The 26,307-nt window shown below is 46.8% G+C and overlaps 2 protein-coding genes across 3 annotated transcripts; one reads left to right on the forward strand and one right to left on the reverse strand.

Moving 5' to 3' along the window:
* Nucleotides 1–1,174: 1,174 nt before the first annotated feature.
* On the reverse strand, nt 1,175–9,987 carry P2RY4 (pyrimidinergic receptor P2Y4). 2 transcript variants are annotated; one of them, XM_007121914.4, is made up of 2 exons: nt 9,855–9,987; nt 1,175–2,273 (listed from the first exon to the last, which is right to left on the reverse strand). In XM_007121914.4, exon 2 carries the CDS (start codon nt 2,264–2,266, stop codon nt 1,187–1,189), a length of 1,080 nt encoding a protein of 359 aa, XP_007121976.2. In that variant the 5' UTR covers nt 2,267–2,273; nt 9,855–9,987; the 3' UTR covers nt 1,175–1,186. The 2 variants fall into 2 exon arrangements, with proteins under 2 accessions (XP_007121976.2, XP_054937835.1); XM_055081860.1 differs by lacking the exon at nt 9,855–9,987 and adding an exon at nt 2,797–2,810.
* A 284-nt stretch (nt 9,988–10,271) lies between these two features.
* On the forward strand, nt 10,272–22,631 carry ARR3 (arrestin 3). The gene is given in 17 exon segments (XM_007121913.2): nt 10,272–10,288; nt 10,979–11,009; nt 11,159–11,219; nt 11,417–11,461; nt 16,793–16,992; nt 17,114–17,173; nt 17,322–17,389; nt 18,028–18,163; nt 18,348–18,432; nt 18,686–18,758; nt 19,154–19,291; nt 21,025–21,108; nt 21,363–21,386; nt 21,558–21,610; nt 21,928–21,937; nt 22,536–22,594; nt 22,597–22,631. Coding segments are annotated over 17 exon segments (1,179 nt in total).
* The last annotated feature ends 3,676 nt before the right edge of the window (nt 22,632–26,307 follow it).

Consider the following 26,307-nt stretch of genomic DNA (forward strand, 5'->3'; position numbering starts at 1 on the left):
GCTTGAGAGTTAGCTCCCCAAATTCCACACCCCACCTCCACTCCTGGAAGTCTGTAAGCACTAAGATAGTGCTGGAGAGGAGTGACTGGATGGGAAACTCTGAGGGGAGCTGTCCTAGTCCCAGTGCCTTGCCCTGCCCTCGAAGTCCTAAAACCTGATCTGAAAGAGCTGGTGACAGATTTATCATTTATCTAGGGCAGGAGCTAGAGAAAGGGGAGAGACCAGTGGAGAGTCAGCTCTGGGCCTCGGTCCCTGTCACCACCCCAATCTCTGCACAAACCTTCTCCACCCTTTGGTGCTGGAACTTATGCCATAGACACGAGAGCTCCTCCCTTGCGTTCTGAGCCATCCACTCTGCCTTTCATTAAGTACAGGAGAGCTGTCAAGTATGTTCTCAGCAAACCTCATAAAGAAGGGCCAGTCCCATTCCTGTTCCAAAGGCCATTATCAGCTTGGGTCCTGCCCTCTGAGGCTCCTCAAGGTCCCCACCCCATGGGAAGACTCAGGGCTCCCTCTCTACCTCATGGCTACCCACCATTCAACAGGGCCATGCCTCTAGCTGCACATGGGGACCCTGGCAGGCAGGCTCTCTGGGACGATGCCCTAGTTCAGCGCCTCGGTAGACAAGACTATCCTGTCTTCCAGGGGAAACCAGGGAGTGGGTGTGGGCACTACATATGTCACTTCCCAGGCATTTGTGATATGCTGGTGCCCACACTTCCTGATTCTGGCTATCACTGTCAGATGAGTAAAGCCAATCCTGAGATCACCCCAGCTTCTTCACCCCTCCAGTTAAATGCTCTGGTCTGGCTGAAGGAACGCATGATATACAAGGATATGGGGGGAGAGGCCAGGAGAAGGAGGGCTGGGGAAGATTTCCAGCAGCCTTGTAGTACCAAGAAACAGGACCAGTGGCCCCAGGAAGGGGGCAGAAACAAAGAGAAAGAAGTCGAGGACAAAGAGTGGCTGCTAGTGTCTTTGGCTAAAAAGGAGAGGGCAACTGAAGGGTTTAGAAGAGATGGGGTCACGCATGATTTGTCTGGCTCCTCCTAAATCTCAGGGTGAGGACCTCTCTCCAGAGCTCAGAAAAGAGGAGAAAGCAGCCAGATGGGGTGTCACTATAAGGTTCCCTCCCCTCTGCCCTGCACTCACCCCCTTTCTCTCACTTCCCGGCTTCCGTTACAATCTATCTGCCCAAGCCGCCGTCCTGGGGGCTGGCTGTCCACCTGCGGCTGCTGTCCTCAGGCAGGGACACCAGCGCCAGAGAGGAGGCAGCCGTGGGGAGCCGGGGCCTGCCACCCCTGCAGAGCTGCCGGAGCTGACGTCGATACTTGTCCCCAGTGAGCAAATAGAGCACAGGATCCAGGCAGCTATTGGCACTGGCCAGAGGCCGAGTCCCTTTATAGACCATGTTGACGACGTTCAGCACCCAGCAGTCAGCTTCCAACAGCCTTGCCATGTAATAAACGGTGCGGGTGATGTGGAAAGGCACGAAGCAGATGGCAAAGACAGTCAATACCACAGCGATGGTGCGCAGCGAGTGCAGACGGGAAGATGACTGGGCAGCCCCTGGCAAGGGCCGATACAGGCGCTGGGCCATGAGCCCATAGCAGACAAGAGTGACCAGGCAGGGCACACCGAAGAGCAGCCCCATGACTGCCGAACTGAAGTGCACGTAGTGGTCAAACTCCTCAGGCCGGGTGGTGTCGTGGCACAAGATGATGTCCCCCTTAGGGGTGGTGGTGACAAAGAACAAGTTGGGCACGAGGCAGCCAGCTACGACCAACAAAACTGCCAGGCAGAGAAGGCCAGCAAGGCGTGGGCGGCCCCAGCGCAGCGCCCGCAGCAGGTGGCAGATGCCCAGGTAGCGGTGTACGCTGATGCAGGTGAGGAAAAGGACGCTGCAGTAGAGGTTCCAATAGAAGAAAAAGCGGATGAACTTGCAGAGCCCAGTGCCAAAGGGCCAGTAGTTATGGGCTGCGTAATAGTAGACAAGGGTGGGCAGCGACAGGACGTACAAAGTATCTGACAAAGCTAAGTGGAACATGTAGGTGGCTGTCGCATCCCACGGTCGGAGGCAAAAGAGGAAGAACCAGATGGTCAGGGCATTGAGGCCTAGGCCCAGCACAAAGACAACTGCATAGCTCACGGGCAGCAGGATAAACTTGAACTCCTCATTAAACCGGCAGTCCAGCTCCACCTCACTGTTGTCAGGATCTGAGTGGGGGCCTAAGGCTGTGAACAGTGAGGATTCCGTACTGGTCATGGTCCCCCTAGGGGTGGAAAGGGCAGAAGTGAGGGTGGCCAGATTTCCCTGGCCCCCCCAGCCCTGACCTGGGGCAAAAAAGCAGAGAACGGGGAGGGCGATGGTTGAAGCACAAGGGGGAGTTGAGAGGATGCATCTGGGAGTAACCCGGGCCAGCCTGGCTCCTGCCAGAGCTCCCTTGATCCAGCCCGGGGAATAGTAGGCAGCAGGCAATGCCGGGGCTCAGGAGGGCAGTCAGTGGGTTTGGGTCGTTCTTCTGAAGCTGACTCTGTCCTTCAGAGCTTGGTTAGCTAAAGGGGGTCAAGGCCTACCAGGACTATCCGATGTAGGAAGATACCCAGACCCAAATTGTCTCCCAGCTCATCACAACTGCTGTGTCCCTGTGAAGAGGGCATCTCTCCATACAGTAACTTCTCTCCCCTGGTCCCAGTGTCTCTGAACTACAGTGATCTCTGATACCTTCCCCCAGCCTGGGCCAGCCCAGGAACCCCATCGCCACCCTTACCCAAGAAACTTGGCATGTCTCCTACCTGCTCTCCTTGAAGCTGAGCCCAGCTGACTCTCTCACCCTTCCCCTTGGCAGCCAGAGGGCATATCCAAGGGGGCGGGTTTGGGCGTGGGACCTGTACCTCCTCCCATCCTGGGAAATCATTAGAGCTAGAAAGGCCCATACAGATTATCTAGTCCCACCCACTCAGTGCACAGACTGGGAAACTGGGGCCCAGTGAGATTACTATTTAACGGCTCCTAAATGACTGTAGGAGAGAGTACACAAGGAAACGTCCAAGTTGACAGATGAACAGCCAGGCCACTGGAGAGAACTAAAACTGCAGGAAGATCATAGAAATCTGTATGAGCAGAAACATGGAAAATGAATGTTAGCAATGGATAACACATCAAAGGATTTTAGGAAATCTAAACTACTGATATAAATATTAACTCCATGTGCATATAATTATAAGAAATCTGTATATAGCACTTACTACATGCAACGCACTGTTCTAAGCGCTTTGTACTTATTAATGGCCCCACAGGCTCTCTATGATGTAGGTATCATGATTGTCCCTACTTCACTGATGAGAAAACGAAGGCACAGAAAGTTGAAGTATTTTGCTAATTAGTGGTAGAGTCAAGATTTCGAACCCAGGAAGGCCAGCCTTTGAACCAGGCTTTAGCAATCCATAACTGCTATGCTTAGTGGCCTCTCTAAGCCACTGGCCATAATCTAGGAAAGGATAAGCAAACATGTTCTGAGAGCCTGTTATGTGCTTGGACCAGTTTTAGGCACTGGTAGTTCGCTAATAGTAAACAAAACGGGCAAAACCTCCTACTCTAATGGAGCTTACATACCAGTGGGAGCGAAAAGATAATAAAATTAACAAGTAAAATATATAGATCATGATCATTGTTATGGAAAAAGTAAAGGAGGGAAAGAGAATAGAGAGGGTTTCTGTTTTAAATATTAGGGTGACCTTTGAATAAGGACCAGATGGTTGTGAGGAAGAGGAAACATAGAGAGGAGGTCAGAGAGTCTGGCACAAACCAGATCATGAAGGTCCTTGGAAGCCATTGTGAGGACATCTTGGCTTTTACTTTCAGTGACTGGGAAGCCATTGAGGGTTTAGAAGAGACACATATCAGGATCTGATTCACATTTTAGAAAGATACCTGGCTAGCTCTATGTTGAGAATAGACTACAGGGCTAGGGACACAGGAGGAAGATCAGATCAGAGGCCATTGCCAATAGAGATGATGGTGGCTTGGACCAGGTCAGTGAAGGTGGTGAGAAGTGGCAGATTCTGGCTAGCTTTTGAAAGTAGAGACAACAATATTTACCAATAAGGGGTATAAGAGAAAGAGAGGAGTCAAGAATGACTCCAAGATTTCTGGCCTGAGCAACTGGAAGAATGGACTTACACCATTGACAAAGACGGGGAAGGCTGTGAGAGGAGTAGGTATGGGGAAAGATGAGGAGCTCATTTTTCCACCTGCCAATTTCAAGATGCCTATTACGCATGTAAGAGGAGGTGGTGAGGAGGTGATTCACTCCCCCCCAAGAATGCTAGCCCACATGCTTCCCTTACAGACTCCACCCCCTCCTCCTACATACCACCCCTCATCTCTCTCTATCACCCCAGGAGACCCTGGTCTGAATACAGCCAAGACAGTACGGACACCAAGCCTAGATGTTTGAGAGCCTAGTGCTAGGGAACATGGAATTGTCAGGAGCTCTGGGCCTAAGGCTCCTGGGGCTAACTAAGTCTCCGTGATTATGGAAGTCTTAGGCACAGGATGCAAGCTCTGGGCCTGGAGGACTCTGAGGGTAAGGTGGGTAGTGCTCTTGGGGAGGCGGAGCAGGCTGCAGCAGAATCCACTCTGAAGGGAGTGGGAAGAAATGGGGACCCTGAACTGATCTTCAGATCCTGAGAATGTTGCCCAGATGGATGCTGGGAGTGAGGGGAGGAGGCAGGGCTGTAGGGGAGGCTCTAGAATCTAGAATCTAGATCTCCTGGAAGACCCAGAAACCTAGATGGGGGAAACCTGGAGATCCTTGCCCAGTGGGGGTGTGGTGGATAGAAGGTAGGCGTGGAGAAAGCAGTCATAGCCTGAGTCCTGGACAGCTGATCGCTGTGATTTTGCAAAAAAGGCTCAGGTGTTTGGAGCCAGATGGACCTGAATTCAAACCCTTGCTCTTCCACGTATTAGTTGTGTCACCCTGGATACCTCTTCATGACTGAATTTCCTCATGAGTGAAATGGGGTCAATAATACCAACCTTTTAGGGTTTTCTGAATACTGAATTGGTTAATAGATGTGAAAACACTTTGTAAACCGTAAAATGCTGCTAATCTATAAAGTACTTTGTATTATTTACTTTGCTCCCAGGGGTGAAGCTGGCCTCTTCAGAGGAGGACAAGTGTGATCTGAAGCTTGGCATACACCCAAGGGGACATTCCAGTGTCCACTAAACTAGAGAAGCCCCAGCAGGAACCAGCTTCCTGCTCCTACTGCTTCAAGCTGGTTTAGCTCTGCCAGGTTTCTGCCAGTCCCTGGACGCAGCTGCAGCTGCCAGCGCTGCCACCACTGCCGCCCAGTGGCTACTTCAGGAAAAGACCTCTCCCAGCATTCCCCAACCAGAAGCTAGCTTCCGCTGACGTCACCTGGGCCAAAAGGAATGCATGCCTTATGAAAGGTTGCAGACCAGACCCCTCTCTCCTGTGAAACTCTTCCTCACTTTCATTTCTGTGACTTTACTCTGATCCTCCTATTCCCCTGGATGTTCCTTCTGATCCCTTCCCTGGCTCCTTTTTGTCCTCCTTCCTCCAAATGTGACCCTTCCGCAACACTTACTTCCAGATCTCTTCTCTCCTCTCCTCCTTCTCCATTCCTCCATTGTTTCTTTCTCTCTCCTTCTCCCCCTCTCTCTCTCCATCCACTCTCATGATTTAACTTACAAGTTATGAATAATTATAATGACCAATGAGATTCCAGCATACAAATCTCCCTCCAATCAAAATTTCTCTACAATTGCTTAGGTTTTCTTTATGAAGTGAAAAGATGAGGTCACCTGTTGAAAGTAAGGTGCAGTGTGGACTGGAATAAGACAATCCCCACAGGCTTGATGGAAAGGAGCAGTAACCTGAAATCCTGGACAATCCAAATTTGCTAATAAAATCATGGGAAAGTGACTGCTTCCATATAATTGTACCCAAGTTAGTGTTGTCCAGGTGTCTTTTCTATAGTGTTCCCTTTTAGTCTTTCTAAATGTCTGTTCTTTATCTCCAACAAGGCTGTTAACAACTTTAGACTAGAGACCAGTACCACTGTGTCCGGTACCTAGGACAGCAGGGGAAGTCTCTGCTTCTACCATTTGATTTGTCTGCCTCCTCTCCATCCTCCCGCACTGAGCCAGTGCCATTGTGCAGATCCCACTTAAGTCTGCTGGTATGCTGTCAGCTGCAATAACAGAAAATGCCAACTCAGTTGACTTTAAAATAAGGAAATGTATTATCTAGCATCTAAGTCCAGGAGCAGGGAGCTTTAGAGTTGATTAATTCAACAGTTCAACAATGTCATTTAAAAAATCCTGATTCTTTCCATCTTTCTGATCTGCACCACTCAGCCTGCTGCTCAGCAACTCTCATGGTCACAAGGTGGCTGTTGCATTTTAGGCATTGCATCCAAACATGGAAATACCATTGACAAAAGGAGAGGAAGGCCTCTCTTCCTGTGTGTTTATTTTTATCACTCAGGAAACCTTTCCCAGAATCTCCCTAGCATGCTTCCCCTCATGTCTCAGTGGCCTGAGTTTCATCATGCCTATAACTAAACCAACCACCGGCAAAGAGGATGAAATGACCATGACTGGCTGAGAGGAGCAGAGAGCCAAGTGGAGGAGGGTGGGGTACATAAAAAAGTGGGGATTCTGCCCACAAGAAGGAAGGGAGAGATGCCTATTGAGTTGATAAACAATCCTGTCTGCTAGGATCCCTTATGGAATAACCAGCCCTTCCTCACTCAGCTATCCGGTCATCACTTCCAAACTGGAAGGACTGGTTGGGAATATCACTGGGGTGTGCAGAGTGAGGGTGGGTAAGGACCTGAAGATACCTCTCCCATCAATCTATCGCAGGGGCCAAACACTTCACCTTTAGAGATGCACTCCCTTGCCTTCTTACTCTTGCCTCCTCATAAAATGCAAATACTCTTGATCAAAATAAAACTATGGTGTCTCTCTTTGGGAGACTACTAACTGGAAAGGGACACAAGGGAATTTTCTGGGGAGCTAGAAATGTTCTATATCTCGATCTGGGTGGTGGTTACATGTATGTATATATAGGTGTAGTAGTTTCTTATTGCTGCTGTAAAAAATTACCACTGACTTGGTGCCTGAAAACACCATTTATTCTCTTACAGTTCTGGAGGTCAGAAGTCCAAGATCAGGTTCACTGGGCCAAAATCAAGGTATCAGCAGGGCTATGCCTGAACTGTGACAGCCACCCTGCAACCATGAGGGACTATAGGGGAGAATCTGTGTCCTTGCCTTTTCCAGTTTCTAGAGATGCATTCCTCCATCTTCAAAGCCCAGAGCATAGCATCTGGCTGCAGTCCTCATATTGCCTTCTGTCTCTGCAGTTAAATCTCCCTCTATATCCCTCTGCTTCCCTCTTATAAACAGACTAGTGATTACATTTAGGGCCCGCCCGGATGATCCAAAATAGTCTTCCCCTCTCAAGATCCTAAATTTAATCACATCTGCAAAGTCCTGTTTTGCCATATAAGGTAACATTTATTGGTTCCAGGGATTAGGACCTGATATCCTTGGGGACGCATTATTCAGCCGTCCACAGTAGGTAAAAAATCATCAGCTGTGCAATTAAAATTTGTGCATTTTACTTTTGCTAAATTATACCTCCGGCAAGAAATGCACATACTCCAGGAAAAGAGAGAATGATTTAAGTTCAATCATAATAAGGAATTAAAGGCCTACGAGATCTACTTCCCGTTGAGAGTACCATGGACCTGAGTTGAAACAGGGGCTAAGCTTCAAGTGTGGGTCTGAAGACAAAAATGGGTTGAAGGCTAGTCCAAAAGTACATTCATTCTGACTTTTCACCTTCTCCATAGACACCAACCTTCTCCGCAGTCTGGGCTTCTAGCTGTAGCTGAAAATCCCTGAGAAGGAGAGAGTTACAATGACTAAAAGCCAAGGCCCTGGGGTGCATACTAACAAGGAATGGCAAAGGCTAACTTGGTTATTTGGGCAAAGAGATTACAGGACAGCTAGCTCTCCAGTGCCCACAGTGGGGAGTGGGAGATAGGGAAGGCCCAGCCCCCTGAGCCACAGACATAGTCACCCTCTGAGGAACGGACACGCTGTCGTGGAGGGTTGAGGGCTGCATCTATGGATAGATACTAAAGCGCAGCCGGCACTATGGTGAGGTGATGTGGTGTAGGGTCCTGTATCCCCAGAGCTTGGATATCCTGTCTCTACATCCCCCATGTCCATGAAGCCTGGGCCTGGGCCCTATGGGAAGGACAGCCAAGAAAGGAAGATTACTTTTGTTGCTACCATTGTGGGGGGTCCTGGCAGCTGCAGGACAGAAATATCTCTAATTCCATGAGTGGTCATATGAGGCGAGGGAAGCTGCTTAGAGCCTATAGTGTGGACTTAGTTTTAGGGATTGAAGAGAGTCAAGTGCTGGGGGGCAGGAAAGGTTTACTTCAGGTGGGGGTGATATAGATGTCAATTGCTTTTTCCCTCCACAGGCAACATCCTGCCCAGAGAACCTGCCCCTGGGCCAAGAATCCTTTGTTACCTTCCTCTCCAACAAGAAAAGAAGTTCAAGGCTCACAGACATGTGCACACAGCTCAACACACTCAGCTTCCCCTGCCCTACCCCACCCCCATGTACGGGAGATTGACTCCTGCTGTGCACATAAGCTGGGATAATCGGGTCTCTAAACATCACTTCAAGAGTCCCAAGTCCTAAGTAGTGGGGGTCTGGGGAAGGGGTGCTCTTTCCCATACCCTTGGCTTTTGTGTGGCCTGTAATAGTTGATCAAGAGATATAGAAAGACTGGAATGTGACACAAGGCTCTCCTTTCAGAATCACAAAGGCCTATACTTTGAGCCCTCCTATTTCTATCCCTCACATTGCTTTTCTTTTAATGTCCCAGAGTCCCCTTTGATCCCGGTCCTCAGGCTCAAGGCCTCACAAGGCCAAAACCTTGTAGTTCCCTTTCTCAAGCTCCCCTGACTTTAACACCATCAGATTCAACCCCTGGCTCCCGCCCTGTCCCAGCAGCAAGAGCCTGCTAATCTTTTAGCCACTAATCTTTTAGCCACTAATCTGCTTTCCAAACTCTTGGCACCTGAGCTATTTATAAAGCAGTATTCCATGCCCCCCCAGAACCCTATTCTTCTCCCATGACCCCCACCAATCTAAAACTCAGAGGACCTTGGGTATAAGAGGTTGGGGAGGCGAGCATAGTGACCAGAGCTGGAGACGGATGTGAGCTTCATCTTCCTCCCCAGGTAATAGTCCAAAGTCCTCTATTTCTAGCCCATACTAGATCCCATATCCCATGCCCTTAGCATCCCCATCAATATATCAAGAAGCACTTGAAGGGCACCTTTCCCGACACAGCTGACAGGCACTCAGGCTGAGAGACCCTGGGAGAGACATCTGGAAGCTCCCCTAAGCTCACCCCTCAAGCCAGATCTAATACACATCAAAGAAAAGCATTAGAGAGATGTCTTCCTCTCTCTAAGTATCCTTACTCCAAGACTTAGCACCTGGGGACATGGATGGAGATAAGGGTGGGAAAATCTGGGGAGGGTGATGAGAGCGATGAATAGGTTCAAGGAAGGCTTTCAACCTCCATACAGGTTTCTGCCACCAACAAGGCATGAGGGTACCAACCTTTTCTCTCCCGCACCTTTCTCCTTTCTTAGCTGAGTGTAAAGGCCACTGTGAGGTGAACTCAGGCTCAGAATCCATTGCAGGAGCAAAGCCAGAGTCTGGGTTTTGTTCATTCATTCATTCATTCATTCGTGTATCTAACAAACATGTCTTGGTGCCTACCATGTGCCAGGTGATGTTCAGACTCATCCAGTCCAATTCTCCTCATACTTTCCTGGATGGAGGCCATTCTCCAGACAAATTTCTTCTCTCAAAAGGCTCTCAAGAGTGCCCCAGCTATTTCAAAAAGCCTCACTCTTTCTGGAGAATAGACAGTATGGTTAGTCAACAATTCATAAAAACTAGGGAAGGTTTTTTCCCATGTCCAGGATAGTTGAGATTATGGCTGAATAAGTAACCTTGGCAGGAGGGAGAATAGGAGGCGTGGATGGTGGTGAGGTGTCTATCTAAGAAGAAAAGGTTACATCCCACTAGGTGTGTCTGGATGGTATACCAGAGCCAGGTAAGGAGAATAGGGACCAAATGATTGAGCCTTCCCCCTTCTTTCCCTTTTGCCAGAAAAGGCTCAACATCAACGCCATGGCCAACATATCCAGGTAAGAACTCCTAATTCTCTGAATCTGCGACTTGTCACTTACCCAAACCCAAGTACTTGCCTTTGGGGTGAAGGGGTTTGCAACCTCTCCCTAACTTGTGTCTTGGACTCTATCCCAACTGCCTCCACATTTGTGTCATTTCGCTCTCCTTGGGCCTCTTCTTTTTTTTTTTTTTTTCCAGCTCCTCCCCAATCCCACCGGTAAGATTTATTTATTATTTATTTATTTTATTTATTTTTGGCTGCGTTGGGTCTTAGTTGTGGCACGCGGAATCTTGGTTGCGGCGCGCGGACTTCTCTGTAGTTGTGGCGTGTGGGTTTTCTCTTCTCCAGTTGTGGAGTGCAGGCTCCAGGGCACGTGTGCTCTGTAGTTGTGGCGCATGGGGTCCAGAGTGCATGGGCTCTGTAGCTTGTAGCATTCGGGCTCTCTTGTTGAGGCCCGAGAGCTCAGTAGTTGTGGCACGCAGGCTTAGTTGCCCCAAGGCATGTGGGATCTTAGTTCCCTGACCAGGGATCAAACCTGCGTCCCCTGCATGGTAAGGCGGATCCTTTACCACTGGACCTCCAGGGAAGTCCCTGGGCCTCTTCTAATCCTCGAAATATTTCCTTTTCTCCCCACTTCCCTTTATCATCCTCTCCCCTTCCCTTCCCTTCCAATTCCCCTCCCTATCCTCTGATTTTCTCCTCATAGGGCGTTTAAGAAGACCTGCTCCAATGGCAAGGTGAGAGAACCTGGCCCAGCTGGGCAAATGAGAGGGCAAAAGGGATAGGTGGGTACGTCCTTCAAGGTCTCAGGGGTTTGGGTTGGGGGCTTCAGGGGAATCCATTCAAAGATGATTATGAGAATAACATGGAGGTTGTTCCACAACAGCTCTCCATCTACCTGGGGAAACGGGACTTCGTGGACCATTTGGACATGGTGGAAGCCATTGGTCAGTGAGTCCAAAAAGGGAAAGAGCCTGGGGAGAAGGGAATGGGAGTGAGGGAGTAAAAGAAAGCCAAGAAAGGACCATGCAGAAGAGGAGGCCAATTAAAGAGAAAAATGGGAGGAACTATTCAGGGGTCAACTTCTATTTCATAGTCTGAGGACCTTTCCTGACCAGAGGGCCATCTCTCCCCCTCTCCACAGATGGTGTAGTCCTGGTTGACCCCGATTACTTAAAAGGTCGAAAGAGTAAGTAAAAATCCTTGTTGGTCTGTGTATGTGCCAGGGACCCCAACCTAAAATGTCACACATGCCAGACAAGTAACCTGAATGAGTAGAGTGGATGAGTGGACCAGAGGGGTATAAGAAAATATAAAAGTAGTGGGAACTGTGAATGTCTTGTCTGGTGGAGGCTAACCACTGAGAATTTCAGCCCAGTGTGGCCAGATTTTCCAATTGTTAAAGAGGAACTGGAAATGAAGCTCAGAATACGACCTTGAGAGGCCCAAAGTCTGAAAAGATTCTAGTGCCCCTTCCCCAAATGATATTCAAAATAGATACATTTCTAAAGCATAAATGAAATTTTGTTTTTCAAGATCACACAAAATTTACATATGTGCTGAAGTTTTTTTCTAAAATTTCTGATCTTCTCCATTACTGTTGGTGGTGCCTCTGCTTAGACTGCCCATGGAAAGATCCAGTACACCAGAAATCCATATTTTAATGCAAATTTCCTGATTTTCAAATGTTGGCAACTAATTAAAAGATTTTTAAAGGCCTGGATAAATCAAAAAACTTTAATTTTCCATAGGCTGGATGTGACCTTCAGCCTGCCACTTTGCATTTGCTTTTTCCTTTAATTGCATATGTCTTTCCATATCTCCTTTGTGTAGGGAAACCCATTTTTTCCATTAAAAAATCCCAAACAGGGCTTCCCTGGTGGCACAGTGGTTGAGAGTCCGCCTGCCGATGCAGGGGACACGGGTTCGTGCCCCGGTCCGGGAAGATCCCACATGCCGCGGGGCAGCTAGGCCCGTGAGCCATGGCCGCTGAGCCTGTGCATCCGGAGCCTGTGCTCCTCAACGGGAGAGGCCACAACAGTGAGGGGCCCACGTACCAAAAAAAAAAAAAAATCCCAAACAAAGAAGCAAACAAAACAATAACTACAGCAAGTAACGGCAAGAGACATTGCTCTGGCCACAGTATTATAGATCCAGATTACACTGAAATATTGTTTTGCCACTTTTTTTCCTTTTAATTCTTACTCTGTGATCCAATTAGACTGAAAATTGGGTTTGATTTGAAAAAGGCTCAGAACAAATTGATGGATACTAGTTCAGATGTAACCTTTAGATATTGTGGAATAAACCAGACTTAGTCGCTCAGATTAAACAGTGCAGATAAGCAGTCCACCCAGTTTTATTTTTATTTTTTATTTTTTTTTTTAGCACAGTCTCCGGACGCGCAGGCTCAGCGGCCATGGCCCACGGGCCCAGCCGCTCCGCGGCATGTGGGATCCTCCCAGACCGGGGCGCGAACCCGGTTCCCCTGCATCGGCAGGCGGACTCCCAACCACTGCGCCACCAGGGAAGCCCTCCACCCAGTTTTAAATATCAGAGGAACTTCGCGGTATGGCCAGTAAATTAATCAACTTATTTAAGACTCTCAATTACTCTGTAGTTCTAAAACCTAAATCATTTTTTCACAGTCCTACAAAGTCTTCAGAAGAACCTACAGAAAGAAATCTTTAGTTGAAAAAATGCATGTCAACCCAGGAATGTGTTTTTTCCTTTAATTCTAATCTTCTTCATGTCCCTTAGTAGTTTTATATTATTATTCATTTAAGTGTATATATTTAAGTTTATTCCTTAGCTACTTTATATGTTTTGTTACTTTTATGAAGATAATCTTATTTGCGTCATATTTTCAAATATGCTTTTTTTCCTTTCGAGGTGCATTTGTTGATGTGAAATATGCTTACGCTACACCTTGAATGAAAAAGGCTGGTTGTAGGGCAATATATGCGGTTGTGCGAATGAAGTGCGGTTTAACAAAAATTGATGTGGGATCTCTCTGTATTATTTCTTACAACTGCATGTGATGATCTCAAAATAAAATGTTTCATTTCAAAAAGGCAATGAGAGAGAAGTCAATAGCTAAGGTGGCCTTATGTTTAATTATAGAAACAAAGTTGGGAAGCAAATGCAACAGAAATTAACAGCAGTTATCTCTGGAATATGATGTATGATGGCAGGGCTTTGATTCTCTTTGTGTTTTCTGATTGCCACACAATTAATATGTATTGTTTATATAATAAACACAAATATAAATTAATAACTTTAGAATAGATGTTGAATTAAAAAAAATAAAAACAAGCTATTTCCTAACACACTAAAAAAAGGATGATTCTAAACTGCCAGAGAGCCAATAAGATCTTGGGGGTGGGGTGATGCCCTCCCCACATGCCACAGCGGGATGTGACAGAACAATTCATCTGATTAACACCTTTACCTCAGGGGCTATTAGATACCCTTCTGCCTGGCCTCGCCTGATCTTTTTCTGTCTTATTTCTCATCTATTGCATTTCCTCCCTTCCCTGGCTTCCTTCCAGCCACCTCTTTTCCTCTTTTTCTCATCTCTGTTTTTTCTTTTCCTATGCCCCCTCTTTCCTTTTCCTTTTCTCTCTCCCTTTCCCACTTTTATTGGCATAATTGGGCACCAAGGTGAATTTAATTTGTTGTATCTTTTGAAAATTGTTAAGTTTGTCTTCATTGTAGAAATATTAGAAAGTACAGATGAAGGAGAAAAAGACTGTAATCCTCTCATCCAGAGATAATCACTAATATTTCACTTCATATTTATTCATATTTTCTGAGCAAAAAATCTATATTTTTATTAAAAATGCTATATTATAAATAACATTTTCTAACCTTTTTTACCTATGCAATATGTAAAAATCTATAAAGTTTTAAGTTGCCTAGTAGTATATTGTATGGGTGTACCATAATATATTTAGCCAACTTCAATCGTTGGACATTTTTTGCTATGATAAACAACCCCATAAAGTACACGCTTGTATGTATTTCTTTTCATACTTGTCCAATTATTTCTTTAGACTAAATGCCTAGAAAAGGAATGAATGGCCAAAGGGCAGTCACACATTTTTAAAGGTTTCTATTGCCAAATTGCCCTTCAAAATGGTTGTACCAATTAACTCTCCCTCCTGCAGGGTATGAGGTTGCCCATTGCCCCAGTCATTATAAACACTACCATTATCATTACTTTCAGTCTTTGTTGTATCTTTTGAATATAGATTCATTTTCTTTGCTTGCTCGTAATTTTAAAAGCAGATAATCTGGCTGTTTGATATTTTGATCTCTTAAAAATACAAAAATGACTTGCTTTCTACTAGTGTGTGGCTCTTAGTAATTTTCTTTTCTTTGGGTCAGGGCTCCTGATTAAAAGTAAGATTCCCCACCCCTGTTCTAAATCTTTCCTTCCCTCAGTCTCTGTCACTGTCCTTGGACAGGTATCTTTCTGTACCCCATCCCACACCACTAGTGCACTCAAGTGACTTTCTACTTGCCCCTAACCTTAGGTACTAGCTGCAATGTATAAGTTCATTTATAACTGTTCCACTTTTCTAATATTCCCATGATCATCATCATCATCATCCACATCTAATTTAAATTTCCAAAGGGATTTCTCATACATCAACTCCTTACAACCATCCTATGAGTTAAGTTGGGCACGTACGAGTCTGGGCTTTGGAGTCAGGCCTGAGTTGAAATCCTGGGCTGTCACTTAGCTGCTCTGAGCTCATTTTCTCTACCTGTAAAGTGGAGATAATAATACTTCAGAGGATTATTGTGAGGTCCAAATAACATATGTAGAGCTCTCAGTGCAGTCCTATTATTGACAGGTGAAATAACTGAGGCTCAGACAACTCGAGGGATTTATGCAAGTCATATTCAAGCCCAAGTATTCTGACCCTAGAGAATTATGTAATGAATACCCTGTACTCACCACCTAGCTTTTAAAAGAATTACAGAATCAAACTGAAGTCTCCTGTGTATCCTTCCCTAATCCCATACTCCTTCCTCCCTCCCTCTTTTTCTTCCTGCCTCCACCGCAGATAATTACTATCCTGAATTTGATGTTTATTATTCCCATGATGTTTCTATACTTCTACTCTATATTTATATATCAGTGAGCAACTTTGGTACTGTTCTACATGCTTTTCAACTTTACGTACATGGTATCAGATTGTGCATATCATCCTGCAGCTAGCATTTTTTACGCAATAGTTTTTGAGACTTAACCATGTTAATACATGGAGTTTAGTTCATTTATTTTAACCTCAGTTTAGTATTCCATGATATGAATATACCACAACTGTTTACCCGTTCTCCCATTGATAGGTATTTAAATCATTTCCAATCTTATGCTATGACAAACATTGACGCAACGAACATTCTCATAGGTATCTCCTTATAGACATGAGCAAGACTTCCTCTAAATTCATCTTAGGTCATAAGATATGAGAAGATTCAGCTTTACTGGATAGTGCCCAGCAGTTTTCCAAAGTGGTTGTACTCATTTGTTAGCAAGTTTTTTTCTGCATTCCTTTGACCAACTACAAATCTCCAGGTCCTTGAATTTTCTCTTGTATCAGTCTTAACATCTCACTGGTTTCCTCATTAATTGAATTGCCTTCTGTAAAAAACTAACTAAATAAATAAACCTAGGGACTCTGACAGAAAAAAAAAAAGTGGTTGTACGAATGTATATTCCCACCACAGTGTGTAATGAACCCTATTGCTCCACATCTGGAGCACTGCTCAACACATAGTGCTGTCAGACTTAAAAGTTTTTGACAATATGACGGGTGTGAAGTGTTATCACATTGTGGGCTTTTAAAAATTATTTATTTATTTATTTGGCTGCTCTGGGTCTTAGTTGCGGCACACAGGATCTTCGTTGTGGCATGCAGGATTTTTTTTTAGTTGCAGTATGCAGGATCTTTTAGTTGCAGCATGTGAACTCTTAGTTGCGGCATGTGGGATCTAGTTCCCTGACCAGGAATCGAACCCAGGCCCCCTGCATTGGGAGCGCGGAGCCTTAACCACGGGACCACCAGGGAAGTCCTCTCATTGTGGTTTTAATTTGCACTTAATCTGATTATTATTAGACTGGACATGTTTTCATACCTTATTGGCCATTCCGTTTTGCTCTTCTGTGCAGAGCCTATTCATAAACTTTGCACACTTTTATATTGGGCTGTTTTTATTTTTATTACTGATTTGTGGGAGTTCTTTATATATTATGAACACTAAACTTTTGTTTGTTATATGTGTTGCAAATATTTCCTCTCAGGCTTTTGCTTGTTTCATTATTTATAAAGACTCTTAATGTAAAGAAGTTTTAAATTTTACTATAGTCAAATGTATTGATCCTTTTCTTTATGGCCATACTGTTTTGATCGTATTACATTGCCTCTCCATGTCTTCCTCTGACCTATTTAAGATCTCCTTTCCCCCTCGGGTCTGACAGGTCACTCTCTTCCTCCTTTGCCTGCAGTGTTTGTCATGCTGACGTGTGCCTTTCGCTATGGCCATGATGATTTGGATGTGATCGGTCTGACATTCCGCAAAGATCTGTATGTACAGGCCCAGCAAGTGGTCCCAGCTGAGCACAGCAGCCCCCAGGGGCCCCTCACAGTCCTGCAGGAGCGACTGCTGCACAAGCTGGGGGACAATGCCTACCCTTTTACCCTGCAGGTACTGACCCCAAGTCCTGGGTAAGGCTTCCAGGGAAGATTAAGAAAGGAAGCTGAAGAAGGAGAACAGAGGAAAGGGGTCCCTGTTTCTTCTGTTTGCTGACCTCCTTCTGATCTTTTAGACGGTTGTCAACCTGCCCTGTTCGGTGACACTGCAGCCAGGTCCTGATGATACAGGGAAGGTGAGGTCTGGGTTCTGAGAAAGAGGGACAGGGGGATAAATGGACAAGACTAGAGAAAGGGACAGCTACGGGACGGGATCAGACATTTCCATGAGGAAGGGAGGGGTAGTGTCAGAAATGAGTTCTTCTCACTCCTGCCCCTTTGCAGGCCTGTGGTGTTGACTTTGAAGTGAAGAGTTTCTGTGCTGAAAACCTGGAGGAGAAAGTCTCCAAGAGGTATTTCTTTGGTCCTCTCCAAAATCCCTGCCTCCAGCCTGCGCCAAAAAACAGATCTTGCTCTCAAGGACAGAAACAGCCCTACTTCTAACCTCTGTAGCACCGTCACCACTAACTCAGATGCCCAGTTCTGATTTCCCTCTGACTTCTCTTCTTTGCTCTAGGGCAAGGGTCAGCAAACTTTCCTGTAAAAGGCCAAAAAAGAAATATTCAGGCTTTGTGAGCAATGTAGTTTCTGTTGTAACTACTCAGCCGTGCCACTGTAGCGTGAAAACAGCCATAGGCAGTACGTAAATGAACGAGCATGGCTTTATTTATGGACACTGAAATTTGAATTTTACATAATTTCCACATGTCATGAAATATTATTGTGGATTTCTTTTCAACCATTAAAAAATGTAATAACCATTCTTAGTTCGCAAGCCATACAGAAACAGGCAGCAGGCCAGATTTGGCCATTGAGCCATAGTTTGCTGACCTGTGGTCTAGATACCTACCTTGAGGGTCCAGAGGAGTTCTCTGACAGAGGCCTTCCACCACCTCCCCTCCCCAAGCAAGGACTGGGCTATGGGGTTAGCATGAGAAAGGTCTGTGGGTCCTAAGGAGACATTCTGGCTGTCCCCTTGGCCTCTACTTAGAGACTCTGTGCGGCTGGTGATTCGGAAAATCCAGTTTCCACCCCTGGAGCCAGGCCCTGGCCCCTGGGCCCAGACTGTTCGCCGCTTCCTTCTGTCAGCTCAGCACCTACAACTCCAGGCCTGGATGGACAAGGAGGTTTGTGACCCCCATTTCCTGCCCCCTACCATGCAACCCCTCTGACACCCTTTCTTCATTGATCTCCTACTTGGGAAGACAAGGGTGGAAGCCAGGGTGGCAAAAGCACTGAGGAAACAAATTCTAGGTCTTGATCTGGGTGTTCTCCCTCCAGTCTTATAATGGGCCTCTACTCCTGCTTCAGGTTCACTACCACGGCAAACCCATCACTGTCAACGTTTCCATCAATAACTGCACCAACAAGGTCATCAAAAAGATCAAGATTTCAGGTGAGCTTATTTTCCTATCCCCCTGCACCTGGTCCCAAATCCAGAGGTCTTCTTCCAGAACTCTGCCCCACTTACCCAGTCTGCATTCATCTAGGCTTTCCCTCCATTGCAGGCTTATCAGAACACGTATTTCTGTTTGTCCACATGCACATCTTAGTATATCATGAGTAGTGTGCCCGTGTACAAGGGCAGCAAGTTGTGGTCTCGAGGATGACTGACTAATTGTAGTCATGTGTTTTTCCTGGCTCTTCAGTTGACCAGATCACAGATGTCGTCCTGTATTCACTAGACAAGTACACCAAGACTGTGTTCGTTCAGGAGTTCATGTGAGCTGGCGCTGGGGCCTGGGTCAGAGAGCCAAGGGATAGGGTGGTGGGAAGAGGGCCGGGGTCTGGAGGCAGAGGAGGGGGTTGGGGAAAGAAGGAAGTGGAGAAGAGCCCAGGACTGAGGAACATCAAGGTGAGGGTTGATGTGGAAAGAGGGAGGGATTCTCAAGAGAGCTGGAGGGGGGGATACCACAAGAGGATCATCAAGTCCTGAGAGAGGGCAGAGGCATAAGGATTTCTCACCAGAATGAATTGTTCCCACTCTCCACAGTCAGACATGCCAGCTCTCTTGGATACTCCAGTAGTTTCGTGGAATCGTGCAAAAAACTCTTGGGAATGAGAATCACTTAGTTGGCAAGGCTAGCTTAAGTTCATCTCTTCTTTTCCTTTGAAAGGGAGAGTATAGCTGCTAACCCCACCTTCTCCAAGAGCTTTGCAGTAACCCCACTCCTGGCTGCCAACTGCCAGAAACAGGGCCTGGCACTGGATGGCAAATTCAAGCATGGTGATACCAATCTGGCCTCTAGCACGATGTAAGCTCAAATGTAACTCCCAACCTTCATTTTCTACCCCCAACACATTGTGTGTGCTATATATACAGTTCTGAGGTTTCACCTTCAATGAAGCCTACCTGTTTTTAAAAATGTCCCTAGGTCAGTGTTCAGAGCTGCCTCCAGGCAAGAGGGCCGACAGTAAGCTAAATAATACCCATGGGACCAATGGCAGGCTTAGGTCATAGGCAACAAGAAAGGAAAAAGTGGAAAGGAAAAATTCCTTATGTTGTACAATATTTTACAACTCATAAAGGTCTTACGTATGGTACTGTTATCTTCATAAGAATCCCATTAAAGTAGGCTGGATATGTATTCTTATTCTACTTTACACTTAACGACCCTGAAGCTCAGAGAGATGAAGGAACTTGTCCAAGCTTGCGTAGCTAATAAGTGGCAGAGGTGGAAAAGATTCTATCACATGTCATCTGGCTCTAACACTGCGATCTCTACAGCAGCTACTCTCTAGTGAAGACAGAAGTTCAATGGAAGCCAGATGAGAAACGGAGAGAAAAGAGGACAAAAAGAAGAGAAATATGATAGGAATTGATATAATTCTATCAAATCATTCATTTGGTCCTATGCCTAACACTTGGAGGCCCTAGTGTAAGATGTGTCTCCCACCAAAAGCCATCTGCCACCATCTAACAAGCATTAATTCTCACTGCCTTTCCCTATGCCTTATCAATCATGTAGCTATGGACTATGATTGCTTGAAAGAGCCTGAGAAATCATACAAACAGCATTATTTTACAGATAGAGGATAAGCATCCCAGGGCAATGAAGAGACTTTCCCAAGATCATATCGCTTCCTGTGCCTTATTTTTCAATCAGTGGGGTTTTTTTTTGTTTTGTTTTTTTTGTGGTATACAGGCCTCCCCCTGCCGTGGCCTCTCCCGTCGCGGACCACAGGCTCCGGACGCGCAGGCCCAGCGGCCATGGCCCACGGGCCCAGCCGCTCCGCGGCACGTGGGATCCTCCCAGACCGGGGCGCGAACCCGGTTCCCCTGCATCGGCAGGCGGACGCGCAACCACTGCGCCACCAGGGAAGCCCCAATCAGTGGGTTTTCATTGAACACCTGTTACATGCTTATTCCTATGCTAAGCAATGTGGGAGGATACAAAGACGTTTAAGACAGTCTCTGCCTTCAGTCAATTTACAGCCTAAACGGAGAACAAGGAGGAATTTAAATGCAATCTAACAGTTAAATGTTAGTACGTGTGGTTCAGACTACAAATCTGATAGAAGTTAATAGAAGCCAGCTATAGCTGGAGAGGGCTTCCTAGAGGAGACAGAAGGAGCTAGAGCTTGAAGAAGGTGTTGGATCTGGATAGCAACAGAGGAAGAAAAGAGTGTTCCGGGTTGGGAACATAGCCTGGGCAAAGGCTAGAAGGTAGGAATCTGCATGGCACGTTCTGAACATGGAGAGAGCATGGGTCCGCTTAGGTTGTATCCCAGGTGTTAGGGAGTTAGGGCAGGAAGGTTAGATTGTTAAGGGTCATGAAAGCCAAGCAGTGTAGTAGTCATATTCAGAGAGGTAGGCTCCTGAGCAGAGGATGACCTGGTAAAACTGGATCTGAGGAACAGAAGTGTGGTGCCAATGAGTAGGAGATCAGAGCCTGGGAGCCCTGCCAGATGACAAAAGGTGCACTGAATGAATTAACCCCCAGCCCCTCCCCTCCAAACACACAACAATGAATACTACCACCTCCAGTCTTCGACCAGGAATGGACAAGGAGCTGCTGGGGATCCTGGTGTCCTACAAAGTCAGAGTCAACCTGATGGTGTCCTGTAGAGGGTAAGTGAGAGTGCAGGGCCTGTCTGGGCAGCCACTTCTGTTTTCCTCCCAGTTGGACTGACCCACTCAAGCTATTCCCCACCCCTTCTCCTGGACCAGTTTCCCAAACCTGTGAGCTCCACGAACAAGCCACCTTCCCTTCCAGAAACCCATTCTGTGGTTGAGTTGGCCTTACAATCCTTCATTCCCCTGCAAAATTAGGTTGCTACTAACCATTTCCAGCTGCTAATTTTAGGGTGTCATTCTACCCTCAGCATCCTAGGCGACCTGACAGCCAGGTAAGACACTGTGGGGAGGGGGAACTGGGGCAAGAAGGGGAGGATGCGATTAGGAGACCAAAAGAATGACACGGGAGAATCTAAGGGCATCCCAGGACTGAAAAATTGAGGGAGAGGTTCAGGGAGTGGCCTTGGAGGGAAATCTATAACTCTCCCTTGGGATCCTTGCAGTGATGTTGGCGTGGAGCTGCCCTTGATCCTGATGCATCCAAAGCCATCTAACGGTGAGTGACCAGGTGGGACTCACAGGAACAGTGGTCCCTAGGGTTGGGGACCAAACAATTCTGATCTCATGAATCGAGGACTGGCAGTTTGGGTAGAGATTGAATAGCAATAGGTAGGTTGGGTGTCTAGGTTTTCAGGGGAAGGGGTGTGTGTGTGTGTGTGTGTGTGTGTGTGTGTGTGTGTGTGTGTGTGTGAAAAGCTTCCCCGGAGCGTGAGGGAGAGGGTTAAAAAGGGAGAGGAATGAGTAACAGGACATTTCTTCAGGGAACTTATCAGCTTCAATCCGTATTTCCTTCCCTCTCCATGCTTGCTACAGAGGCCGCAAGGTAAGAAAATTATGAGGCCCGGAAACCTCGCCCCCCTTCCCCACTGCCACTCTTCATTTTATGATGATGGAATGGAAAAAAGCTTCCCCGGAGTGTTGCTTTCAATAGGTGTGCAGTGGAAACATATGGTTTAGCTTCGTGTCATAGTTCAATGCTTTTCATACACCCCCCTCTTTCCCTTTTTGCGTCCCCCACCCTCCACCTCCTGCTCTTCTCCCAATCGTCCTTCCCCCTCATCCCTTCCAGTTTTCTCTTTCCATCCCCCCACACCTCCTCACCCTAACTTCTCCGGTCTTTCATTCTCCCATCCCTTCCCTCCTTCCCACCCTCCATTCTTATTTCCCCTCTGGCCCTCATGGGGGCTTTTGTGTTGGCAGACCGGGGAGGGAACAAAGGAAACAAGCCAGTGTGATCCAAGTGGGGTGGGGGCAAAGCCAGTGTGATCCAAGTGGGGCGGGGGCAGCTGAGAGTGGGGTGAGGTTCGGAGTTGGGAAGCAGGGAAGGGATCACTTCTCTGGGATCAGGAAACGGGAGTGGATGTGGAAGACGCTCAGACAGCTGTTCCTAACCCTCCATTTCCCTCTGCTGCTTCCACAAGCTCTGAGGACATAGTCATCGAGGAGTTCGCTCAGCAGCAGCCCGGCAGAGAGGAGAGCCGGGGGCTTTGGCGGCCGAGGGGGATGAGGGCACCTGAGCGCCTGGCTCAGGTGCCTCTGTGTGGAAGCCCCACTGTAACACTCTAATAAATCAGCATGTCCAGATGTGCCCGCTGATCGCTTTGGTATCTCCCCCTCCTGGAGGAGGGTAATGGAACTACCTAGAATGAGCCACCTCCCCACCCGCCACCCCACATCAGTGATGAGATCTCCTGCAGCACGTGCTTTTCCTCTAAACAACCCTGACTTCCCTCCGGCAAGGCCACCCACCCCTGTGAGTCCTTCAACTTTCCTTCTGGGCCCTGGTCACCTCTGCCCCCACCCCCAACTATCACACTCCCACCTCGGAGCTGCGGGCAGCGCCTGAGACCAGGCCTGAGGGTGATGCTGATGGTTGGACAGAGTGCTATGTGACCCCAGGCAACAAGTGCCACCCACCTGCCAAGCATACAGCACACCACAAGGCCCACAGCCGAGGCACCCAAGCACCAGTCTCTGTGCAAATCCAAACACTGCAATCTTGGGGGTCAGAGCAGCGGGGGTCTGGGTTGGGCTTTGGGAACAGGAAGTTGTGATGGTATGAAATGGAATGGGGGGTTCTCTGGGGAATCAATTTCCTCCTCGCCCAGGGTGACACTTGGCCTACTTATCATCACCCACTTTATGTACAACAGCTTCGAAGGCGCCTGCTGGGTGAACCCACCGCCAAGGCATCACACAGTACATTTTTGCCCCCTTCTTTGGTCAAACTTACCCAGGGATTCTTCTCCTCAAAGTTAGCTATTGTAAGTGTTGAAAAGCTGAGCCAGGACACTTTTCAAGGGCTATTCTCCACTTCCGGGTCTAATACTGCCTGGTATTGGGGGTACAGGAGGGGTTTGCAGGCGACCTTTGGAATTGACTTTCTAAGATCATGTACTTGGAGGACTGAACAGTGAGTGTTCACTCTCATGCCACTAATCCGGTACCTCAATCACTGAGGCCTATTCATCACAGTAGGGTAGCACCACCCCCACATTACCTGTGGATAAAGAAGGAGAAATAAAATGTGAAACCTCCCCAAACTGCCAAATCCTGTGCTGTTTCTTATTCTGTCTGCCCTCATCTAATCTCCAGCTGTAACAAAGTCCAAGTAGCCTTTAATCCTTAAATCTGCTGCTCTGCAGGGTCTTCCTTAATTAAAATAGTGTATTGAGATCGGACCTATCCTAGGATGATAGGCACTTGGTTTGTGACCATAGCAGCCACTTTTCAGACACCCAATTTCCTTGACTCTTTTTATTCCTTTATTAAGTTCTAGCCTTTAAAAAGCTAGTTTCTTTTCTATCTTTCTCCACCTTCCTTCTAAACATTTGTTTTATGCAGATTCAGCTGCACCTATGGAATGCAGCTGGCCAGGAGAACTTTTGCAGCCTAATTCTAGCAACATTCATGATTTAACTACTGCTGTGGTTGTCTATGACATCACAAGTGGGAGTTATGCCATGTTTTACTTGAAAAGGGGATTGAGGGAAGCAATAGAGGTTGGTAAGACTAGAAGAGAGGATAAAAAAATACAAGCATTAGAGCATAAGGAAAAAAAAAAGACTAGGAGAGAGAAAGACAGGTACGTTATTTTCTCCAAATCTCTACTAAATGTTTCAACTCTCTGCAACACATTGCCCTGTAGACAGGACAACTTTTTCAAGGAAACAGATAAGTGGGTAGAAGATGTACGGGCAGAGTATATTATCATGTTGGTGGGTAACAACATTGATCTGAACAACAAAAGGAAAGGTATAACTGCAACTGCTTCTGGCATACCTAGAGCTCAATCCCAATGGGGAGGGTCTACTGTGCTCTATTTACTTGGGAGGAGTTACCTGTGTCAGGGATCAGAAAGGTCATGGGTTCAGGGCTTCAAGGGTTCCTGGTCCTAGGGATGCAGGTTTACACCTCAGAAGGATCTATTCCTATCCACTAACTCTGGGTCAGAAGGGGGTCTTACCACTATCTGGTCCCTTGTATCATTTCTCATTTGTCCAGAGAAGTCTCTACCGAGGAGGCAGAAGAAAAATCCAGAGACCTCAATGTGATGTTTATTGAGAACAGTGCCAAATTCACCACTGCTTATTCTTTTGGATAACCTTGGCTTGTCCTATCGTAGGGTGGGGGTAAAGTTCATCTCCCCATCATGCAATGCAAAGGCCTGGAATCATATCTCTAAACCTGACCTTTTTTCTTTCTTTTGCACATACACACACACACACACACACACACACACACACACACACACACACACACACACACACAGGGCTATTCCATAGCATGGTTTCTGCCCTCACTTCCAGAGGTAATTCCTCTCCACTGAAGGAAGAGGAGAGTATCCTTTCTCCCAGCTTTGCTGGGGTAGGGAGGGTACACGCAGAGAAGGCAAACTTCCCTTGCTGAGTTGATGGCCAGGCCAATTTTTCTGCCTGACTGATATTGAAGTGGACTAACTTCAGCCCAAAGCAGCTCCCTGGTTTGCCTTTAGGTGAAAGGGATCATAAGATAAAAATTCCTTTTCTGTATCTCCTAGAAGATGCCCCTGGGAGTTAAGATTTGACCCCAGCCACTTTATTACCTTCCTTCCTTACCACACACTTCAGTGCTGAAATCCAGCTGGAACCTTCCAATGAGTCAGGCATCAAAAACCATTGTTCCTGTTGATAGCTTAGGTTACCTCTCTGCCTAATATGATCAACTTACTGCATTTGGGCTTCCCAGTACCAGTCCTTCTCCCCCAACCTCATGTTTATGGTTTAAATACTTGGTCACTTACTAAGCTCTTGTTCAATTCCTAGGCTCAGGAGTAAAACAGAACCCCTGAAAATACTATCACTTTCTCTTGACCACTTCTCACAGTTACAGGGTAGAAAGTTCTGGCAGAGTCCAGGAATCCCACCTGGCCGTCTGTGACTGCTAAAACACATCTATAGGGGATGCAGTTCTACAGCAGCTGGGATACCTCAAAGATTGATACAGTTCCTTCTCCACTGTCTTATTATCTCACCCTCAATAAATGACTGGTCCTTTCACCTCAGCCTCTTATTGTTTGCACCTTCTCCATGCTATACCTACACCTCCACAATGCAGTTGCATCATGCTGGTGTCCCAACACAGAACCATTCTAAATACCTCAAAGAACCAATTTAGGGCAGGATTTTTGCCTCTTAGGCCCGTGGCACCTGGCTGGGACTTTTTACCCTGTTTACCACACTTCTTCGATGAGTTGTTTTAAAACCTTTTAACCGCAGACAGTTGGGAGAGTCTTGGACCTCAACATTCAGTGGACTCAGCCAATATGCCTTTGTGCAAGTATCTCAGCCTCTAGTTTCTTACTCAGATGGCCACTGGGGGGCAGCAGAGCAAACAGGAGCATATATTCTATATATGGGGGGATTTCCCAGGAAACACAGAGACAGCTAGATGGATTGTACCTCCAGCTCTGCTCACTAGGATGTTGCTACCTGACAATAGCAGCAAGCCTCTAGAAGAGGTACCATAGTAGAGCTGGGGTGGGATTTATAGGAAGAACCAGAACTTCCTCACAGAGATATGTTACTACTATTTAGAACTGTTTCCTATATTTGAAGACTTATTCACCTTATTTTAAAATCCATTAAAAACAAAAAAGAAGCATGGAAACCCTGGGTGATTAGTGCTTCGCAGAGTCAGGAAATTGGTTGGTTT

Source organism: Physeter macrocephalus, chromosome 21 (assembly GCF_002837175.3).
Source record: "Physeter macrocephalus isolate SW-GA chromosome 21, ASM283717v5, whole genome shotgun sequence".
In the NCBI taxonomy this organism is placed as follows: Eukaryota; Metazoa; Chordata; class Mammalia; order Artiodactyla; family Physeteridae; genus Physeter; species Physeter macrocephalus.